This window comes from Amblyomma mixtum, chromosome 6 (genome assembly GCF_055824585.1).
Source record: "Amblyomma mixtum isolate Tamu chromosome 6, ASM5582458v1, whole genome shotgun sequence".
NCBI classification, from domain to species: domain Eukaryota; kingdom Metazoa; phylum Arthropoda; class Arachnida; order Ixodida; family Ixodidae; genus Amblyomma; species Amblyomma mixtum.
The window spans coordinates 141,655,663-141,677,535 of record NC_143017.1 but is presented as its reverse complement, the minus strand read 5'-3'; the positions used below and the strand labels follow the sequence as shown (position 1 = coordinate 141,677,535).

The 21,873-nt window shown below is 47.0% G+C and overlaps 1 protein-coding gene across 1 annotated transcript in view; it reads left to right on the top strand.

Moving 5' to 3' along the window:
* Positions 1 to 18,301, top strand: part of LOC149340646 (solute carrier family 2, facilitated glucose transporter member 8-like) — a 31,341-nt gene extending 13,040 nt beyond the window's left edge. The window contains exons 2-3 of the mRNA XM_089549477.1: positions 11,513 to 11,755; positions 15,804 to 18,301. Of these exons, the coding sequence (XP_089405603.1) occupies positions 11,513 to 11,755; positions 15,804 to 16,996 (1,436 nt within the window). The 3' untranslated portion in view covers positions 16,997 to 18,301. The remainder of the gene's footprint in view (positions 1 to 11,512; positions 11,756 to 15,803) is intronic.
* The last annotated feature ends 3,572 nt before the right edge of the window (positions 18,302 to 21,873 follow it).

Genomic DNA, 21,873 nt, shown 5'->3' with positions numbered 1-21,873 from the left:
AAAACTTGATTTCTTATCAGCTAAACCCTACAAAAATTAAAGTTGTGTTACTCTTTCCTGTACAGTCACAAAGCCTGTGTTTACACTACAGACACTTGAAAGGTCCGTTATTGCAGATAACACTTCATCTGTGTCAGTTTTACCACTCTCTACACAGTTGTATAACAAGGATAACAGCGAAGCGTCTCATAAACACCCTTAGTCTTCTTAATATAATTTCAAAACATCTGAGCAACGCTAAATCAAGCCGATTTTTTCAATTCAAGCAAGTTTTTACTCCTTGAGGTTCGTGTAAATAATAGGCAATTAACTGTTGGTTTGATCGGGATTTAGCTCTGCAATGAGCTTCCATTTAGCATCAAGCCATGGCGCTCTTGATTAACCTTCAGGGCATCCCTCAGGCCGTACCTTTTAAACAATCACCAAATGTTATAGCATTATATAATATATTGCATTTGACACTCGTTTTCTTTATTATCTTCGAAATTTATATGTTAAATAATGTTAATTGTTTTAAATATGTTAATTTTTATGCATGTTTTCGAATCCTAACGTAGAAAAAGCATGCTTGCCGATGCTTTTCTTCCCACCCTCGTGAATCACACCGAACAGCCTCACGAATTTTTTTAGGTGAAAGTTCCGCATGAAGGTCGGAGCACAAGTTCCGGAGTAGCAGTTGTGCTAAAGCTCCAGCCCGTTCTATCTGCATTTCTTTGTTTCTTGCCAGTTGTTCACCCTCACACAGCGGGATCGACTTCGCGGCACTTATATTCTCGCGCAGCAGCTCATTTTCTTTTGTTCCTGGGCGAAAGTCATTAAACTTAGAACGCCGTTCTCCGACCTTCGACAATAAAACCAACCGTTTTAAGTTGGACGTTGAAGACGCCAGCTCCATCCAGTGCACTGAACCTTCTCGCAAAATGATGAAGGAAAAAGCTGGTGTTTTTTTCAAGACGCAGAAAGCTAAGCGTTGCTCATGCTCGCTGTAGCCCACAGGAATGTGCATACGTGAGGTGCTGCACTAACCAGCATGAGCGAAAGGTTGATGTAGAACGCGATTTTTCAGAAGCTGAGAGGCATGCGAGTGGATCATAACAAGAAAACGTTTATATAACCGTTATATGTTTCTTGTTGCATACGCCTTTATAATTGATTGTCATCGATATATGTCCAGCTTAATGCCTTTGCGCATTCTTTTGCGCACTCATTTTGCAGTTGTACCTGATCTGAGCATGTATAATTAAAGGTTTTCTTTTTATCTTGCTTATAATGTTCTCAATTCATGGCACAGGGCCCGTAAACCATGTTTATTGGCTTCTTGTTTAGAGTTTTCAGCGTCTGCGATATTTTTTTTTCATTATACCTTTCTTGGCATTGTCACATTCATGTCCGGTTTCCTCGATGTTTTGTGTCCAGCCGATTCGACAGATAGGCTCGACGAGGACACTGTGCTGAATTTACCCTTCTTCTATTACTGGTCTTGCTTTCTTATAGTTTGTTTTTGAATAGCCGAACATGAGCCCTGTATAAAACACATAGGTTGAAGTTCGCTGAACAATGCGTTTAAAAACAATGCAGCTTGCAACAAATACGTAAGGTTATAGGCAACAGCTCCGAATGAACGGAATGGAGGGAAAATGATGAAAATTGTAAAAACAGAAATTATGCGGTACGGTTGTGGTGGTACCACGGAGCACGAGTGCTTTATTTATAAGTGCCCCTCAAGTAGCAATAGGCTCCGGCTCTACACCCTGCAGTATGGTTATGGTAAAAATTTTCATTACGTATTAGGCCAATAGTTTCGAAGCCTGAAACATATTACTGCTTTTCTTTTCAGAGTATGTGGGCAAAAATTTCTGAAAATTATGCTCTCGGTGTAATTTTCGGGTGAACATCACCGGCAGATATCGAAAAAAAAAGAAGTTGCGTTCATGGGGGTGAAGTACATTTCTGCGTCGACTCCATGTGTTCACATTTCTTGAAAAACATAATACTACGTATCCAGAAACGAAAAGCAATAATTAAAGAATGGCAATAGCGCTCGATAAGAATGCCTTTCAGGTGTTGTCTTGACAAATTCGGTGTGCGTAGAGAAGTTATTTTCCTAAAAAAGGCATTTTTTTGGTTATTGAAAGAATTCTGCGGAACGAAAGTCATGGCAGAGGAAGGCTAACGGCCATGAAATTGACAAAAGAGCTGGACACATAAAGCTTACATTTCTTGTTTTCTATTTCTTCAGTCCGGAGAAAAAAGAACCGTAAGGCTTCCTCCGGTGATGTATTGTGTACATACCTCTAGGGACATTCTCCTTCAGCAGTTAAACGACAACATGGTTCCAGTTTTTTAATTATCTTTGCATCGCTGTCCACAGTCCTAATCGCCCTGCGTTCATGGGATCAAACAAGCAGGACCTAACAGTACTGGAAATGTATCCGGTCACAGCACCTTCTATAGGTACTCACAGCTACACCTCATGCACGCCATCCTGCCTTTCAACCTGCAGTAAGCAAGCAACAATCTGACATTGTTAACGCAAAAAAAAAAAAAAGACGCTTAGGATTTGTGGAAAACATGGTTTCGCGCTCTGGGCCAAGCTGTAGCGGTAGTGGTGCATGCAGTTTGACCTAGATTTGTTTCCTGAATTGCACCAAACTATCAGAACAAGTGCATGGTTGGACTTCACCACCGCCGAAAACACCGCGGACGGCGGCTACTAGTTCCCAACTCAAGAAACAGTGCTCAGCAGTACGGAGCACCACCGCATTTGAGCGGGTAAACCGTTTGTTTTCTTTGTGGCATTTGCATCCACCGCAAAGGGCAGCTAAGCTAATAGCAGCGCCTTTATTATTTGTGGAAAATGTGATCAACGAACTCTTCTTTATAACTTATTGCGCTTTTGTTTCAGTAATTACAGATTAGTAGGGGTGTGCGCACAATACTTTTCAGAACCGAATCGAATACGAATATTGTAGCTTTACTACCGAATCGAATGCGATTAAAGTAAATAAAAATGAAATCGAATGGGAATCTCAAAGGGATAAGAACCGAGTTGGATATTTTTCAAGAATGTTCACTATTTGTGTCCATGTCTGCTCAAAATAAACAACCTTGCGAAATTTTAAGCTCTAGTGGCGGCTCTGAGGTACGGAGTTCAGCTGTAGCTTGGCGAATACGCAACACTAGCCTGCACTAGAGAATACGCAACATGAAGTCAGAAGTTTTGTTGAATGAAGTCAGTATGTCCACCTTATGGCCAATACCTCACCATCTGTAGAAATTTAATTTTTCCTACCATTGAAGGCAACAAATAAACTAGCGCTACATCTCCGAAGACTGGAGGGACAAGAGGAACGTGTGCGCCATGGATTCCGAGAAAGGGAATCAAGAAAATCTTTGCTAGTTTGCGAAGCCTGCATCCGCCCTGCCGTATCGCCCACACAATTTCTTCACAATTCAGAAGTTAAACTGTTAAGAGAAAAATTAGATTAAATTTAGCTCCACTCTATAAGGCATACGCTAGCCTAGCTGGACAAAACATGATATTCTCCCGTGGACGTCATCTCAAGGGCAACGCTAGGCCTTGGGTGTTAGCCTTACGGTTTGTTTAGATGATATGTTGAACAGTGCGTAGCACAGCGCTCATCAAGAACTGGTTGTCGTCTAGATTTGACGGCGCCGTCGTGATCACTTCACTTCATGCCAGTTCAGGGTATCACTGCGTTGTTGGCTCCTAAAGCATCGGCGTGCACAGTGCAAATAGCACAGGGCACATCACAGTGTAAATAGGCTTCCAGGCCAGCTTCACCCTATTCGACACACAGCAATAAAAACTGAATTAGGATTTTTGTCACGGGTCTTGTGCAGTCTTCGAATGGTCAGCAGAGGAACGTGAAAAAAAGTCGCCGCCACAGTGTTCTTGTGTGCATTACGGCGAGATTGGTGAAGAATATGTTTTCCCGCGAGGAATTGAACATAGCTGTGATTTTTTGCGCCATATCTTTATTAATGCAGGACGGCTGTCAAAACCAATAATTAAAAAATATACATATGCGCGTCGAAGGTATAGCAGGGCTCTAATGCAGACCGCAGATGTCAATTGAATGCGCCGGCATAGAAGGCATTCTGAAGAAGTCAAATCGCAAATCCAAGTAAACCTTTGGCGACAGAGGGGCGCTGAATTGCCCGGCATACAGGTAGACTCAATGCTGATCTCTCTTCCTTGAGAGACCTTTGGTCTCGCATCCCTGTCGGTCATTTTCTTTTTTAAATGCAATGATTCACTACCCCTGAACATAACACTTGCTTTTGCACTGGGTGACCAAAACGAGCAACCACAGGCTGGAGGTGGTAGTGGCGGTAGTGGGGGTGGTTCATTTTTGGTGCTGAAAATCTAGCTACCCAAGTATATTAGCTCCTGGTAGTGGTAAAGCAAAAATGAGGGGTTCCGACAGTGTTGGTGACAAATCCATGTCACTCAACGACAAGAACAATGCAGTAACCCCATAAAGAAGAAATTTAATAGAAAGTAAAACATACACAAAATAAAAGAGTTAATATAGAAAGCGGCACAATCCACAAAGTAGCCCGAACCTGGTACCTATAGTTGGACAACAAGCAAAAAATATACCAGCGAAGCAGTGTATCAAATAGTTAGAGGTATGTCTCTCTTATTCTTAGAAAGCAAAACAAAAAGCAAGAGAAAAAAACACCTGTGACCGCGTCCGGGCTCGACAAAGTTGCTGGGGCTGAACCCCGTTAGAGACCACACTCAATCGTCTACACTGGCTACACGATCTGAGATGGTGCATCTTCCACAGAGCTCACTCGCCAGTGCTCAAGGCCTGTATAAGCTGCTTAGCTTTCTATTTTTTTTTTGCCAGCAATTTAACACAGGATTTTCAGTTACATCTGCGCTGTTAACCAGAAAATCTATCCAATATGCCCCCGAGTACAGCTAATGCTGCAGAAACAACAAAAAATAAATGTCCATGAAGAAAAAGTTAATCACGCCAAAGTGTGTCAAGTGCTGCAGAATGAAAATAAAAACATTGTTAAAAACGATCACCTTAATCCGCGTCTTCAAGGAAGCTGGGGGCCGTCTCAGAATAACTCTGTACTGTCACACATACACTCGTGCATGGCAGTCGTAGCGAGCCTACATACTCGCATAATGTGCCTCTGAGAGCGATGCGGATTTTACAGACTTGATTATGCTCTTCAGTGTCTCTAGAGGTGCACTCCACTCTATTTATATAAACCATTATCATTCAAAGGTAAAGCATTCTCAACTTGCCTCAACAAAAAAATTCATCAATTCTTCGCTAAAAAATTAAGAACAAGATTCTCAAATCGACTCAACAAAATGAACTTATCACTTATTCAATAAAAAATAAGAAGACAATCACTTTAACAAAAAGTTTTGTGAACTGCTTCTTCCTCTTGTTGGTGTTGTTTTCTTGGTTTGTACGACCACGAATTACGTCTTTGCCGCACAGCTTGCGTCGCTGTGAGACTGCATAATTGTTTTTCCATCGAAATACCCGAGGAATGGCGCTGGCTGGAGACTGCGTTTAAACATTTTGAACATATTCGCTGTAGCAGTTCGCTTTGAACGTCTTTGTTTGATTACGCTCAGAAGCTTCGCCGGGAGCTTACTAGCGCTGTACGCACTGCAGGCAATTAAAGATGTATTTAAGATGAAAGCAATTGAAAATAATTGAAACGTTAACCGTAACCTTATGAGAATGCTCAAGTTTCCTGGTCTGTCATGGATGATCAATAAGAACGCTTGCTTCAAAAATACGTACTTTCTATTACAGTGGGTTACCTCTTCCCAGAATGCTGTTTGAAGGGACACTTAAGCAAAATGCTAAGTCAGGCTATAATGATAGCTTAGTGTCCCAAGATAACAATTTTTTCCTTTCAACCAAAAATGAAGCTATGATCAGCCAAAAATTGCGTAAAAGCGAAGTACGTGTGGCAACACTCCTCGTGGATTCCTACAAGCGCACCTGGCGGCGTGAAATTTTCATTGGGTACGAATGGTTCACAGCTTTTTTGTGCAATGATATTTCCCCGTCAAGGGACAAGTTCCGTCAGAATAAAAGAAAAGCAACGCGGTGAGCGCATCCAAGAATTTGAACTCTCATAGTTGAAACAGCGCACACAAGACGACGCATAGGAAAGCGAGTCGAAAACCACTGCGTTCCGTTTTTCACCTCGCATTTTCTGCACTCAGCCTGCGTGCAGACGTAGTAGGCAGCAAGTTCCAAACATCAAGCCCTCAGCGGCAACAATGCTCGGAAGCCGTGCATATGATTCGCCACAGAGCTCAGGAGAACACAGGCAAACAAATGAGGTGATCTTTCCCGGGTTCAGGGTCTAGCGAACGCGTTAGGATATCGGTGATTTCGTATGCGATTTTCCCAGCAACACAGCTACCTTTAGACGCGAAAAAAATAGTGGAACTGTTCTCAAGGAATTACCTGTCCACCCAGCGCCCAGTCTTGCTCAGTTCCCTTCTTCCGACTAGTGTCCCTTTAATATTGAGATGCCTTGTGAATCACATGCAGTACTCACTAAATGTGTCTATAGTTTTCATTTCGGCTGGCAATGGTTGTCAAAACCTCTCAGTATTACTCAAATCCAATTTCATCACATATTTACGAACGAAACGTCATATCATCAGCTGCATGCGATGCAAAAGTCAAACTGCAGTACCCCTCTAAGAAACTGCTGTGCATCCAAGAAAAACTCAAGAATTCAACATTGCTGCATTAGACGGTGTATGAAATGATTTCCGATTCAGCTCCTGATTCCTTGCGTGTGCTTGAGTGTGTGTATATCTACAAGCTTAGACAGCTTACGAAAATTTTCCTAGTTTGCTGGTTTTAATTACAAAGCAATATCATTTCTATTAATATGCCCAATGGTTTTCTTGCCCTTCACCTAATAAAGAAATGCTGGACGTTCAGAAGCTTTACCCGAGAGTATAATTCCCCGGGAAGAGGGAAGCACTCTTTTTAGCAACATTTACCGAGAAAAAGCCTTTTATTTTCAGCTGTATTACGGCACCCTTACGGCACTCCTACGGATTAAAAGGTCTCGAAAGGTGAGGACAATGGTTCTCCTTACCTTGCGCAGATCTAGAGCTCAATGTCTGCCATGAGTGCTCTGCTGCACGGCTAATATTCGAAGCAGTTTGATCAATTACTTTTGGCAAAGACGGTAAAGCTTAAAGTTTAAATAAGCGTTAAGCTGCAAATTAACTAGCCCAAAACATCTAATCAAACAGCGAAATCACTAAGCAAAGTACGCCTAGGTGTCAAACTGATAAGTGGATTGGCAGACCTGCCTCTCACGTCGCAAGCGGCACTCTCGGGCAGAGATAGGGCTACGGAATTACGGCACCCTTATGTTGAATATGCGCTCAGTTTAACTGCTGACTTGAGCGAACGGCTGCATTTTGAACTCAAGCGATACAGGAGCACCGCTTTCCACTCCATCATCCAGATGCTTGAGCTATTCAACGTCACATGTTTTTTCCTTTTTTTTTTGCCTCTCACACTGTTTTCTCTGTAAGGTTCGTATCTCGCTAGATGTGCTGCGGAGCGAAATGCAACCCCAATGAGCATCAGAGTTCTGGTAGCGGTTGGTGAAACGCCGTCTTAGCATTAAGGAGCAGCACATATTATCGAACTTCCGCACGAAGAAAACTGGAATGACAGGTAAGTGATCCCACTGAATAATTCATACCGGTAAAATTAGCCCTCTTTTACCACGCAATTACTAGCTGAAGTGTCAAATTCCTGCTTTTCGCTCACTTAGGCCATAAGCACATATCTGATAGGACCCCATCATTGCGAAAGCCCAACTTTTTCTTTCTTTTTTTTTGTCATTGCCCAGACAAATGAAAAGAACCGGAAATATTTCCAAAAGGAATTTTCTGCGCGGTATCACCTCTAAAAGCGCAGCAAAATTCCGTCTTACTGAGTCGCAGACATCTGGAAGTCTGCTACCACATCTGTAGCCGTCCCCATGATGGCAAGAGAACATTTGTAGCAACCAACCGCTGATGTCCGTCGCATGTCGGCTACTCCGAATTCAACATCGTCCACCTAATGTTAACGAAACTTGCCGTTCGGCAATATGTGCATGCGAAGCTACAATACACGATTGTAGAAGGGCGCATGCAAGAACTGCGTACGTGCACTTGAACATCAGCGTGGGACACGGTGCGCAAGCTAGCATTTTTTTTTCGTAGCAGTCTATTCTATTGTATGCAATATGTCACCATTTTTTTACTCAAAAGGCTGTGGACCAACTTTCTTTTGCTGTAGCAATTCCTTACTTATTTCTAAGCTAAAAAATAAATCTGGCTAAGGAATCTGTGCGTTGTTTTTTCATACTCTCGTAATTTTCTGAAAAAAGAAAACAAGAAAACATCGCTTTTTTTAGCTTCGATAATTTCTTGAAATTTTACATCTCTAAAGAAAGGGATAATGGCGGCTTGCTCAAACACGACTGTCTTTCCAAGTGAGTTAGGCAGGCTTCCAGAATTTCGCGCTCATTCTGGTCAGAATCGAAAGAAATGACACGCGCCTAATCATACAGCGGGACAAAATCTTCCATACAGTTTGTAAAATGCGCCGCCAAGTTCCCAATTCTTGACAGTGCCTCGACAGCCAGCCTGTGCTACATTAATACAACACTGATCGTTTTGGCCGGTGTAGGGATTCCAGTATGTCAACGGAATTCTGTAGACTACATTGGTCCTACAAGCCAAATCAGGTTTTTAATGTTTTATTGGGAAAGGTAGTTTTTTGTTGGTGGAATTATTGCATCATTTTCTGGCGTCACTATTGTTGGCAACAATTTTATTCGGTGCGTGCGTGCGTGTGTGTGTGTGTGTGTGTGTGTTGTGTGTGTGTGTTCTGTGTGTATGTGTTGTGTGTGTGTGTTGTGTGTGTGTGTGTTGTGTGTGTGTGTTGTGTGTGTGTGTTGTGTGTGTGTGTTGTGTGTTGTGTGTTGTGTGTGTGTGTGTTGTGTGTGTGTGTGTGTGTGTGCGTGTGCGTGTGGGTGTGCGCGCGCGCGCGCGCGCGCGTGTGTGTGTGTGTGTGTGTGTGTGTGTGTGTGTGTGTGTGTGTGTGTGTGTGTGTGTGTGTGTGTGTGTGTGTGTGTGTGTGTGTGTGTGTGTGTGTGTGTGTGTGTGTGTGTGTGTGTGTGTGTGTGTGTGTGTGTGTGTGTGTGTGTGTGTGTGTGTGTGTGTGTGTGTGTGTGTGTGTGTGTGTCACGTCCTACTTTGCGAACTTCTTTTCGCTTTAGCAGCAGATGCGACGTCTTTGTGAGCGTGCGAAGCGTCGGCATGAGAAAATGCCAGCTCTACATCAGGCGGAACGGGAGGCTGCTAAACCTCGCTGTCAAACCGAACATCGTGTTCAGATGAACGCAACCTGTATTGAGGGGTTTCGCTAGCGTAAGAGAGAACCATCCGGCTATAGCTGCCCCTTCGCAGTGCACCGTTGACGAAGCCGCTACACTGGCCGAGGTTGAGCAGTTTCGCGTGGCTCCTGGAGAGCCGTGCTGCGCATGGGCAAGGAGCAAGTGACGTCACTGCGCACAGCTGGCGTGCCTCGCCGCGCGCTAGCCTTCCTTAAAATGATTGGAGTGTAAAACGTTGAACGCCAACGCAAATGAACGCAACGAACGCCGAATGCCTATGGCTTCAGCGCCGCGTTTCTGGCCCAACGTTGTCAATTCCAATGCATGCAGCGCACACCTGTCACTACCACTACTTAGCTTAAAGCATGGTTGAGGTGTCCACTGTTCCAAGAGGGGCAGTTATGTGGCTTCCCTCTGGTTCAGATGTCCACCGAGATGTGGACACCTCGCGCTCACCTCATGCTACGTATATGCGGCATAGCAGAGCTAAGCCACAGCCAACTTTTGAAGCGAAAAGCTTCACTACGAGGGTCGGAGCTGAGCTTCGCGTATGCCGCATGCCGCGACCGAGTGACGTCATGCGCAGCGCAGGTGCAGCCGCGCGCTACTGTGCATGTGCGCCGCCTTCTCACCGCCGCTACAACTGCGCGCGTCGCCTCCTCGCCCACCGTTTGACCTTTCGTTGCATCCGCGTATTGCCCGCGTCGCAGCCGGCAACCCTCCTCTCCGCATTCCTGCGGGCAGTTTTAACTCCGCCGATTTCTGTCTCCTCCTCCGCTGTGTGAACAGCCGAACACCTCCACCGTTATCGTGGTGCTCCCAGTGCAATGTGCGCGAACTGCGACAGCCATGACGTCAAACCAAGCATAACTGAAGCTTTTCGCTTGTATATCAAGGCTTAACCAGAGCTAAGTCACTGCCTAATTTTTTCGCTCGCAAGCAGCGCTTGCTGCGCATTTACCTTGTTATGTGCTTGTGCCGGAAAAAAATGGGATCCTTTTATTTCTTTTCAACTTATTAGAGACGCAGTGCCAGCTTATGCAAAAAAAACGCACCGGTGCACACAAGCGATAAGATATTGAGCCAAAATAGCAATTCCTCTTGAAAGGGAACGTCGTTGACGGAAGTCCGTCTGGTTGGGTTTATACCATAGAAGGAGGCTCTGGCAGGTAGCAAGGGTTGAAAAGGAAATGCCAATGCTCCGGGATCCCCTCGGTCTCTTCTTCTTCTGGGGCAACTAAATAGCAAATAAGCAGCCCGAAGCAAAAACTCCACCTTGCTTCTTCTCCGTGGTCACGTGAGGTAGGCCATTCCCGTAAATCGTGGGAAGAGATCCCGGGAACCTGTTGATGTTCTCAGTTTTGCATATTCATGCACCCGGTTCATGTTCCTTCGGTTTATGGTTTATGGGGGTTTAACGTCCCAAAGCGACTCAGGCTGTGAGAGACGCCCTAGTCGAGGGCTCCGGAAATTTCAGCCGCCTCGGGATCTTTAACGTGTACTGATATCGCACAGTACACGGGCCTCCAGAATTTCGCCTCCATCGAAATTCGACCGCTGCGGCCGGGATAAAATCCGCGTCTTTTCGCTCAGCAACCGAGCGCCATAACAACTGAGCCACCGCGGCGGGCGTTCCCTCGCTTCGTGTCAGATCCTCTTGCTCTCAATTCCTTTTCTTTCGCACCTTAATCGTAAACTGCACTGAATGAGGCCAAGGCGGGTGTCGAAGCAGTGCTATGTGAAAAAGTAGCGATAACTACGTGCGTGCTTTTCTTTTCAATTAAGGAACCGAAACTACCAGTGTTCACCCTTCTGCTGTTGTTTAACACCGAAAGCTGTTAAGGGCCTGTTCCTGAGTTTTGCGTCGGTGTAGTAGTAGTATAAAGTGTGGTAGTAGTAGTGGTAGTATAATCCGCTTGTTATGGGATGGAGTAGGATTTAGGAGCCCTCTATATACTATTCAACTCAGAAATTCTCCCACAGGACCGCTGTAGGTTTCTCTCATGATGTGGGACACATTGGAATTGTCAGTGCCGCTCAACGGGAATCTTTGGTGACCGTGTGCTTGCAGTGCCGGTGTACGATGGCACAACCGGGGTGGCCGCCTGTGTGGGCAGCGCAGCGCATGGGCGGCGCAGGCTGTTCATGGCAGTGGCATGCACGTATATGGCCACGCTGTCGGCAGGGCTCGCGCAGTCCTACTCGTCGCCCGCGCTTCCGGACATCCGCCGGAAAATGAGCATCAGCGAGGACGACGCTGCTTGGTTCGGGTCCCTCTTGATGGCCGGTGGCCTCGTCGGCGGGCTCTTGTCAGGTGGGTGGCGATGAGGAAATATTCATCCTAATAGCTGGACACATTTTTCCACCCCCCATCCGTCATCGCCCTTCCCGTTCTTACACGCGGAGACAACGCCTTTTCTGCCGTCCTGAGGAACGCCACAAGCTTTGCGGAGAACGCAGTCGCCGCACAGGAAAATAACTTGTTGCTTTGGACCCAAACATCTGTAAACACGTAGAATATGTAATGGCGATGAGGGTTGTACCCTTCAAGAACAGCCTAGTGAGTTTCGTTTTTGATCAAATTAAAGGGTGACTGCTTTTAGCGCTGTCCAATTTTTTCGTCACTCCAGAGCCGACCTGACGCGAAGCAGCGCAGTTCCACAGAATCAGGTAGTCCATGATCACAAAACAGCGCAGTGCGACAGTCGTCTGAAAGGAAGTCGAGCTGAGAGTACACAGCACTTCTTTTTTGTGTTTGCGCGTGTGTGTACGCTTTTCAGTTGTTTATGTAGCAGCGAGTACACAGACGCTGCGATGTAGACAAAATTTTCACTGCAGAGTCAGCCCTCGTTTGCTTTCGTTTATGCTCCCGTGCCGGTTGCGCTTTTTATTAAACGAATGAGTAAGAACAAGCCTGCTAAGCATTCCTTCGTAAAAGGTCCCTGCTAATATCGACTTCTTGTAGGCAGAAATTTCTTCTTTGTGCTGTGTAAGTTTCATTTATAAATATGAAATTTATTGGGCAAAGGTGAGCGCCCCCCCCCCCCCCCCCCCGATTATTTTCCTATTTTCCTGCTTTTTTAAACCCAGTAACGTTATGTGCCGAATATTATATGTGAAAGCCTGAAACAAAGGTTTTTCACAATGGAAGGTGGCTATTCTTGCAGTAGGACTTTGTCAGGCCTGCATATCTATATAGTCTGGGTGAATATTAAGTAACTTAAAAAAATGGAAAAGGATTAACCTTGTCCTCTTAATTTACCTCCCTATAGCGAAAGCTTCGACGAACAGAATCTTGCAAAACAAGAAGCATGCGAACGTTCTGCATGGCGTATCTTCTCGATCATCACAATCGTGTGCATGAACCAGAGATGTCAGTAGGTTTGGCGGTATTCAGCCGCTCTTAAACAAGCGACGCGGTCAGGAGCGCTGGTGTAAAGGCCAGTTTTAAGATGACGTTCAACCTTTAAGCTTATATTAGGGTTCTTCAGAAATACATTGTGCGTTTGTGATCCTCATATAGCGCTGATATGATACAAGAGCAGAACCATTGCTGAAAATCAATATGTACAGTTCCGCAACTACAAACTGCATTGAACGTGACATAGTATCATGAACGTGCATGATTGACATAGTATCATGCAACGATCGCAAATCATTTCGCGCGAAACTCACCAGTCATTTTCAGAACACGTGAATCATTTGCTGGCCTTTACTTTTTTTCTGTATTTTCCCTGAGTTTTTATTGTATTTTTCTGTGCTTTCTTGGCTTCTCTTGTTTTTTTTTTTATATAACCACTTGATACTTTTTATCTTTATTTTTAGTGTTTGCAGTTGCAGTGTTTCTTTTATTGTCTATGTTTTCATCATGAGTGCGTTCACACAAAACAATTTGTAACCCCCTCCTTATGTAATGCCCTCGGGCCTTTAAGGACGAAATAAATGAAATGAAATGAACGTCACAGTCTGAAAAATTTCACTGCTTCACAGGAACATCAGTATCAGCGGTTTTCCCCGAGCCATCCCAAAAAAGAAACTGATAGTCGTCGGTCTCGTCACTAAAAGTGTATGGAAGCATGAAACACGCAGCTTAGTTGTCTCTTGTTTACCTAGCACACAATTCACTGCAATACCACCAAAATAACATCATGTGTTGAAGCATGAGACGGATTTTTTGAAGGCGAAAGACTTTTATTGTTCATGAATGGAGCGGACAGGATGTGTCACGCTTTCACCAATCTATAGCCCATCCACTATCCAATCCACTACGGTTCGACGTTTGCAGCTGAATAAAGACGCGTCTAGTGAATGCAGAGTTATCTTAGAAGCGTGTATTAGTAATTATGAGCATACAGGGTCTGTTCTGAAAGTAGTAGGACTGGTTTTTTCCTGGGCGAACGGGCGGAAGAGAGCTGGTCTGCGCGTGCAGGATCGTTGAAGGGGGATATTGGGAATCCTGGGGAAAATCGGCAGTAGGCTCTCGGCCGCTGAAGAGAGGAGGTCGCTTGTACTGTGAACGCCTGTCGAAACGTCTCGTCACGCAGAATAGTCGAGCGTTTGCTCGATCAATAATACGCGATCACATTTTGAGTAAATCTTAGTAAAACGGGCAAAGAGACTCACAACATGATTAAGGAGGCCTACGGTGACGCTTCCATGGGTAGATCAGGTGTTTTTTGAGTGGCGCAAGCTGTTCCGAAAAGGTAAGGAAAGAGTGGAGGAAGACAACCGCTCCAGACGCCCTTCGACCAGCAAGACCAACGAAAATGTGTAGCGAGTGAAACATTTACTTAACAGTGATCGTAAAATGAGTATCAGAGAATTGCTGATGACGTCAGCATTCCTCAAACCGAAGTTTTTGAGATCGTGACAGAAAACTTATCCATGAGGAAAGCGTGCGCGAAGTTGGTGCCGAGAGTGTTGTCAGAGGAGGAAAAGGCCAACCGGTAGGATCTTCTTCATCATGTGAATGAGGACCCCGATTTTTTGCCCAGCACAAGGCGGCAACGCTGCCTCAGCCCCCCTACAGCCTCGACTTGGCCCCGCCAGACTTTTTCTATTCCCGAGAATAAAATCGACGCTCGAGGGGAAACATCACGGATCGGTAGAGGTGGTTCAACAGGCCGTGACGAGGTAGCTAAACAGCATTCCGGTCCAGGCGTTCCTGGAGGCGTACAAAAAATGTAAAACTCATAGGCAGCAGCGTGTAGGTGCGGAAGGGTGCTACCTTGAAAAATGGTAATCGTTTGTAGTATTCTCTTGAATAAATTTTGTTTAAAAAAATCAATCCTACTACTTTCAGAACAGACCATGTATTGTTACGAAGAAGACGAAGCTGGCAGTGGCGCGGGCCGGAGCGCTCGCGCTAGGCCAGCGGCCATTAAATCATCTCTTATCCATCGTTCACCACGCCTCATTCTTCGGCTGGCCGCCACGTAGCATTTGGTGTGAGGTGCTGGGGTCCCTTAATCGCCATCCTGGTCACGGAGCTTCGGCGTCCTGCGCCTGCCGTGGACGTCGGCCGTGAGTACCTGGTCCACCCGCACGGCCGTGCCCCAGCCCGCCCGACCTGAACCGACCTCGCCGCTCACCCCAGCCCCATCCCGCGCCCGGGCCACAAGACACGACAAGATGACGATGTTGCCGCGACCATAATGACCCGACCGACCCAAGACCCTGCCCACACATGAGGACACCGCACCCCTTGCCCCTGCCGTTCGCTGCGTCCAAGGACCTCGGCCGTCAGCTCCTGGCACCCTACGGCCCGGATGCTTCATGGACCGGGGCTCATCCGCCTATTATCTCATCCACCGTGGCGTCCAGAACTTTATCACCTTGCAAGATCTTTTCTGCCCTGGAAGCCATCGCTGAATCACGCATCCCTTCGTCCATGTCTTCTTCAGTTCACGATCGGGACGATCGCTCGGTGGCCCCGGGTAATGTTACGAAGACGACGAAGCTGGCAGTGGCGCGGGCTGGAGCGCTCGCGCTAGGCCAGCGGCCATTAAATCATCTTATCCATCGTTCACCACGCCTCATTCTTCGGTTGGCCGCCATGTAACAATATTAACTACGGACACCGTAATTTAGTCAGTACAAGAGTACGTTTCCGGCAGATTTACTTCTCGGTTGGCATGTCGTAGCGCCATTGTGCGGCACCCACTGAAACACACCCCTTGCAATGTACAATGCTGGCCCAGCAGATAGCGCCATAATGCAAGCGCAAATAGGGTGCCTCGATGCCAGCGCCGCCGTACGGCGCAGCGCTGGCATCGAGGCACCCTAAGCGCAAATGCTTTCGCATTTACCGCGCGCAAGTTAATTGACTTAAGTGCCTGCTTGATTTTTTTTTCTTTTTGCAGGACAACTACTGAATCTCATCGGCCGCAAGAGCACGCTATGTACAGCCGCGGTGTTGTTTGTCGCCGGTTGGCTGTGCCTGGCATTCGGGGATATTACGGCACTGCTGTTCGCAGGGCGCCTCCTTACCGGTGGTGGCATGGCCATTGCCTGCGCAGCGGCTGCAGTGTTTGTGGCTGAAGTCGCTCCCACCAACCTGCGGGGATTGCTGAGCGCCGGATGGAACTTCCTCGTCGCACTGGGTATTCTGCTCGGTTACGTCATGGGCAAATGGCTGGGCTACAAATGGCTCGCTTTTGCTTGCCTCGTCCCAGCTGTCATCACCGGTGCCGCGTCCCTCTTCTTCGTTAGAGAGTCACCTTTATGGCTTCTACAAAAGGGAAGGCGCAAAGAAGCCATTGAGGCAATGCAATTCTACCGAGGACCACGAATCGAGGATGAATTCAACGCCTTGGAAGCCAGCGCAGGGAACGCGACAGGGATGACCATAGGGGATGTGAGGCAACCTTACATATATAAGTCGTTCTTGTGTTCGGCGCTTGTTCTCCTTATGCAGCAGCTATCGGCGATTATCATTCTCATTTTTTTTGCCCAAGATATATTCCAAGACGCTGGCGTGTCGTTGGCAGCCGATGACTGTACTGTCCTGGTTGGCGGCATCCTCTCAGGCACCTTCTTGGTTGCCACTCTTCTTGCTGATAAAACTGGACGCAAGCCCCTATTCATAACCTCCACTCTGTTGTCTGCTGTCAGCCTAGCAGCCCTAGGGATCAGTTTGCACCTTAAGGACGTTAAAGGCCAAGACTTCCACGACAAATACAGCTGGCTTCCGTTGGCTTCGATTGTGATATACTTTGTGGGCTACTCTCTCGGGCTAGGCCCGCTGTCGTTTGTTTTCCTCGGAGAACTGACCCCAGTGAAAGCTAAAGGTGTAGCTACAGGAGTGTGCGCATTCATATACTACCTAGCCGGTTTCCTAACAACCAAACTTTATGGTGACCTGGTGCACTTGATGGGCACTGCTCCTACTTACTGGCTATACAGCGCCCTTTTGACCTTCACTTTTGTGTTGTTTCTCGCATTTGTTCCTGAAACCAAAGGAAAAACACTGGAGGAAATTGAACAACTTTTTGGCAAAGAGGCATCACCTCCAAAGTTAGAGAAGACCGACGGAATAGTGACTTGCCACTTGTAGATAAACTAGAAGCAGCAAACCACTGGCTGACAGCCAATATGGCATACTGTTTACGGTAGTACTCGGAGCGTTTGTCACAACTCTTTCCGAGGCGACGGGCCAGACATATTGTGACTAAGAAGACAAAGCTGGAAGTGGCAAGGAACGGAGCGCTCGCGCTAGGCCAGCGGCCATTAAATCATCTCACTGACATCAGTCATCTTGACTCATTCTTTGGCTGGCCGCCAAGTAACATTTGGTGTGAGGTGCTGGGTAGTCATCGGCATCCTAGCCCTGGAGCATCGGCGTCCGCGTCAGCCATGGTCATCGGCGGTGAGTTCTTGGCCCTTGTCGCCCGGCCGCGCCCCCGCCTTTCAGACCCGAACCGACCTCGCCGTTGGTCCCACCGCCCCGTCCCCCGTCCCGAGACCACCCGACACGTTGAACTGGAACCGACGCTATGACCGACCCGACCTACCGACTTCACCGACCCGAGACGCCGCTTACACGTACGGACACTGTTACCTTGCACCTGCCGTTCGGCGTATCATGGGGCCTCGGCCGTCGGCTCCTGGTGACCTGTGGCCAGGAGGCTTCGCTGACCGAGACCCATTCGCTCAAATCTCTCATCGTGGCTGCCAGCACTTCACCACTTTCTCTTTCCTGCTCAACCCTCCTCTCATGCCTATCACCATTCCGTCCGTCTCTGTCAACGATCGGAACGATCACTCGGTGGCCCCGGAGAGTGTGACGAAGTCGAAGCTGACAGCGGCGCGGAACAGAGCGCTCGCGCTAGACCAGCGGCCATTAAATCATTTCTTGTCCATCGTTGATCTCGTCTCATTCTTCGGCTGGCCGCCACGTAACAATGTCATTGCCATTACCATGCAAAAGCACGTATCGGGCTCCCTCAGCAACAACAAAAGGAAAAAAATTGGCAGACGATCATGATCGCCAGTAATGCGAAATTTGAGAGCAGATCTTCAAGGCTGGCAGGTGGCGTGCTACTCTGCTTGTCACCCTCCGGGATCTTCCCATGGCAGCCACCTTCCAGGTGGCGTTTCGCTCTGCTACTTGGACAACCGGTTACGCAGAGAACGGCGACCACTACGACGCGGAAGCCAGGAACGGGCAGCGAAGAGCTGCGCTCTAAAACGCAGGACAAATGGCTTGAGCAAGACCAGCTGACTGGAAAAGTTTCCGAATTGAAAGACTACTCCATAATGAGGCAACAATTCTTCGACGTTCTGGTTAGCTTCTCAATTGCATTAGGGAAACGAAACCTATGAATCTGATTAATGAAATTAAATAATGACTGAAGCATTATCTAAGTGATTTACTATAGTGCCATTGACTGGTTAGACCAACCGATCGGCCTATGAACCTTTTTGGTGCATGAATGAGGTAATGGTCGCATGGCGTTTGGAGGTTGCCGTACTTTGGACAAATTCGCCAATTGCGTCCTGGGAGTGTGCCGATAGTAAGAATAAAATGTCTCGCTATATTTAGAAGCCCAAATGGACAGACATTTAAAAATTTCCGCAAAAGAAAGGGATAGCAAACTAGGGGATTTTGCTAACCAAATCCAGAACCAAATGCCGAACCATTTCCATTTAATAACTGAGGCACTTCAGCAGCTGAAGGGGGAAAATGCCGTCATACCTGCACGGCTCGTTAAGGTTGAGGAGGGCATCGTCAAGCTTAGCAATGGACAGATCGCCCAGTAGTACCCAAATTTGGCAGTGGAACTGTCGCGTATACCGACGCAAGCGGCCGGTTCTACAAAGCACCTTGTCAATGCTCGAGACAGCCCCGCTAGCATTTGCGCTGCAAGAGACCGGCGGTCCGGCTAAACTGCAGGGTTATCAGGTTTTGCATAGCAGCAGGGGAGACAAATCAAGGGTATCAACATTAGTCAACTGAAACGTAGCAACAATAGAGCACGATCTAGAAGACAACGTAATCGAAAACGTCTTCATGGAAATTTTAACAGGAAAGAAGGGAGACTCAAACACTTTTTTCTTAAACATATAGAGCCCGCTCAAACAGAGGAAGGTTAGGTTTAGGGCGATAATTAACAAAGCACTTAAAAGAGCCGAAAACCTACCCCTAGTCATAGTAGGCGACTTCAACGCACATCACCCGGAATGGGGGTACCCGAAAGAAGACCCAAAAGGAAGACAATTATGGAAGGATATACACAACCTGGGACTTACGATACTAACAGATCCGGAGCACCCCACACGAGCCGGAAATAGCGTCAGCGTGGACACTTCACCGGATTTAACCCTCGTTAGAAACGCAGGAACGGCGAAATGGATTAACACGGGCCCCGCCGCGGTGGCTCAGTGGTTACGGCGCTCGGCTGCTGACCCGAAAGACGCGGGTTCGATCCCGGTCGCGGCGGCTGAATTTCGATGAAGGCGAAATTCTAGAGGCCAAGGAGGTTATATTAAAACTTCTGGAGTGGAGGCCCCCTATGCATGCATGCAGAAACGGGTGAAGCCAGCCAGACCGACCGGCGGCCATATGGCCAGGGGCGAAAACAGGCCATGGTGAAATGCGCGCCAGCAGGGAACGACTAATTTTGCGATTTTTTTTCGCTTCAGCCGCAAGATTAAGTGAGAAACATCTTCTGGTAGGGATGTTGCTTCTGAGGGCACTAAATTCGCTTGTATAATCTCCCTGATTTTCGCGTGAATTTGCCTGAAAGGCTCTGGTAGGCGATTTCTCCTGTTAACTATCGCTGCCTTGGAAAGGTGATAATTTTCTCAATGAATCGCGTAAAGCATGTCGTTTCAGCTAATCATGCAATGAAACATTAGCAGTGATAGGACGGAAAATTACCTGACGAACATATACTCTTTACTGCAGGGAAGGACAATTAAGCGTTTACAATTCTGTAATACATGGTAGGGTTCTCAAATATCTAAAACATGCAGAAAGAAACGAAAGCAACTGCAATGGTTGAGCAGACAGTCATTGCTGCCTGGATTAAGATCTGCCGTACATAGACCAGATCACCAGTACTACTGGCACCATTTGGCCCTGCAGTTTAATTTATGAATACCAGAACTGCTTCATGGTGCCATAATGCTGTGTATGCAGTTTGTGTTTCAATTTAAGCCGAAAGGTTGTTTAAACAGGAACAACAAAACCGCGCTTTACTTTCATTTAATCAGGGTTTATTCATTCTATTACAGGGTTCCATGGCAAATTAAGGTAGAAAGGCAAATATGAAAAGCAGCAAGTTACGGAAACAAAAACTGACACATAAAGAGCACTCTCAAGAAGAGCAATGCCGACTATCTGAACCTGGCGTATCTATACTGCATTGAGTAATGGATATATACACCAGAGTCACTGATTCTTAAAGATAATTAGTCTGGACAAGAGAGTGCGCACCTTCTCTTTGCAATTTCATCGGTTCATCTCCTTAGCAATGTGATGAATTCTGACCTTCAGACAGAGTTCTGCAATTTTCTTGGACAGGTTGTAAATATGGTTATCTAATGGGAAACATGATAACATGGCTCGGTATACGCTCCATTCTAGCAAAATAAAGTGCTTAAAATTGGCTGTGGCTTAGCTAAGCTTAAGCCTGGATATCTCGAAGCGAAAAGCTGCGGCAAGGCGGAGGAGGAGCCGCGCGTGTAGTGAATACGGTGCTAGCTGTCTTAGAAGGTTGCTTTAGAGACATGTACTGTGGCGTGCATTCCTCTCGGGTGTGCATCAAGATATCAGAGACAGGCATTTGCTTTCCTTAAAAGCGATTTTCATTTCATTTCATTTTCCTTAAGGCCCTTACGGCGCGCGGTTCCGGTGTCCACCGTGACATCACGCAGCTCGCGCATGCGCACCTCTGGCCTTTTCTCACGGGGCCCACGCTACGCTAGCCTCGGTGTTGACTAGCCTAGTGAAGCTTTTCGCTTCAAAAGCGCTATGTAATCTGCACAGTTGTGTTCGTGCACATGCAGTATGGTGTCGGGGGCGGTCAGGTGCGATCGACCAAGCCTAGTACACTGCTGCGCCAATACAAATGAAACGTTATTCCCGGCGCCTTGACGCGATTCGTACATCCAAATGCGACGCACGACCCCACCACTGACTATGCCGTCGCTTGCTGTCCGTTGAAGAAACAGTGCACTAGCACAACCGCAACAAAACACCACGGAGCCACTAAGCTACACGGCCGACGCTACGCGTTCTGGCTGTTTTCTGCCCCTGGCAACATGGCGCCGCGTCAGTGAGCGCCGGCTTCACTTTTCGAGCGCCCCCTCCACTCCATAAGTTTTAATATAACCTCCTTGCTAGAGGCCCGTGTGCAGTGCGATGTCAGTGCACGTTAAAGAACCCCAGGTGGTCGAAATTTCCGGAGCCCTTCACTACGGCGTCCCTCATAGCCTGAGATGCTTCGGAACGTTAAACCCCTACAAACCAAACCAAACCAAACCGGATTAACACGGAACAGAACTTAGGCAGCGATCACTACGTCATAGCAACAGAGATAAGAACCAAGAACAAACAAATAGGCAAGAAACAAACCCCTACGAAGATCACAGAGTGGGACCACTTTAGGGAGCTCAGAGGAAACAGAGACGAGACAGTCATAAATAATATCGGAGAGTGGTGCGAAGCAGTTAAGAAGGATGCCAGAAAGGTAACCAAAACGCTAGACGTGGAGAAAGCCCCCGAGATAGCGGACAGCCGACTCCTACACATGTGGGAAGCCAAACAAGGCATGGAGCGCCGACTAAAGAAACAGGGCACGAACAACCGCAATCTCAAAAGAAGATTGGCGCGGCATAATAAAGAAATAGAGGATTACGCGTTTAAACTGTGCGAACAAAATTGGAATAGCAAATACAACGAAATGGACAGGAGCATGAATCTCCCCC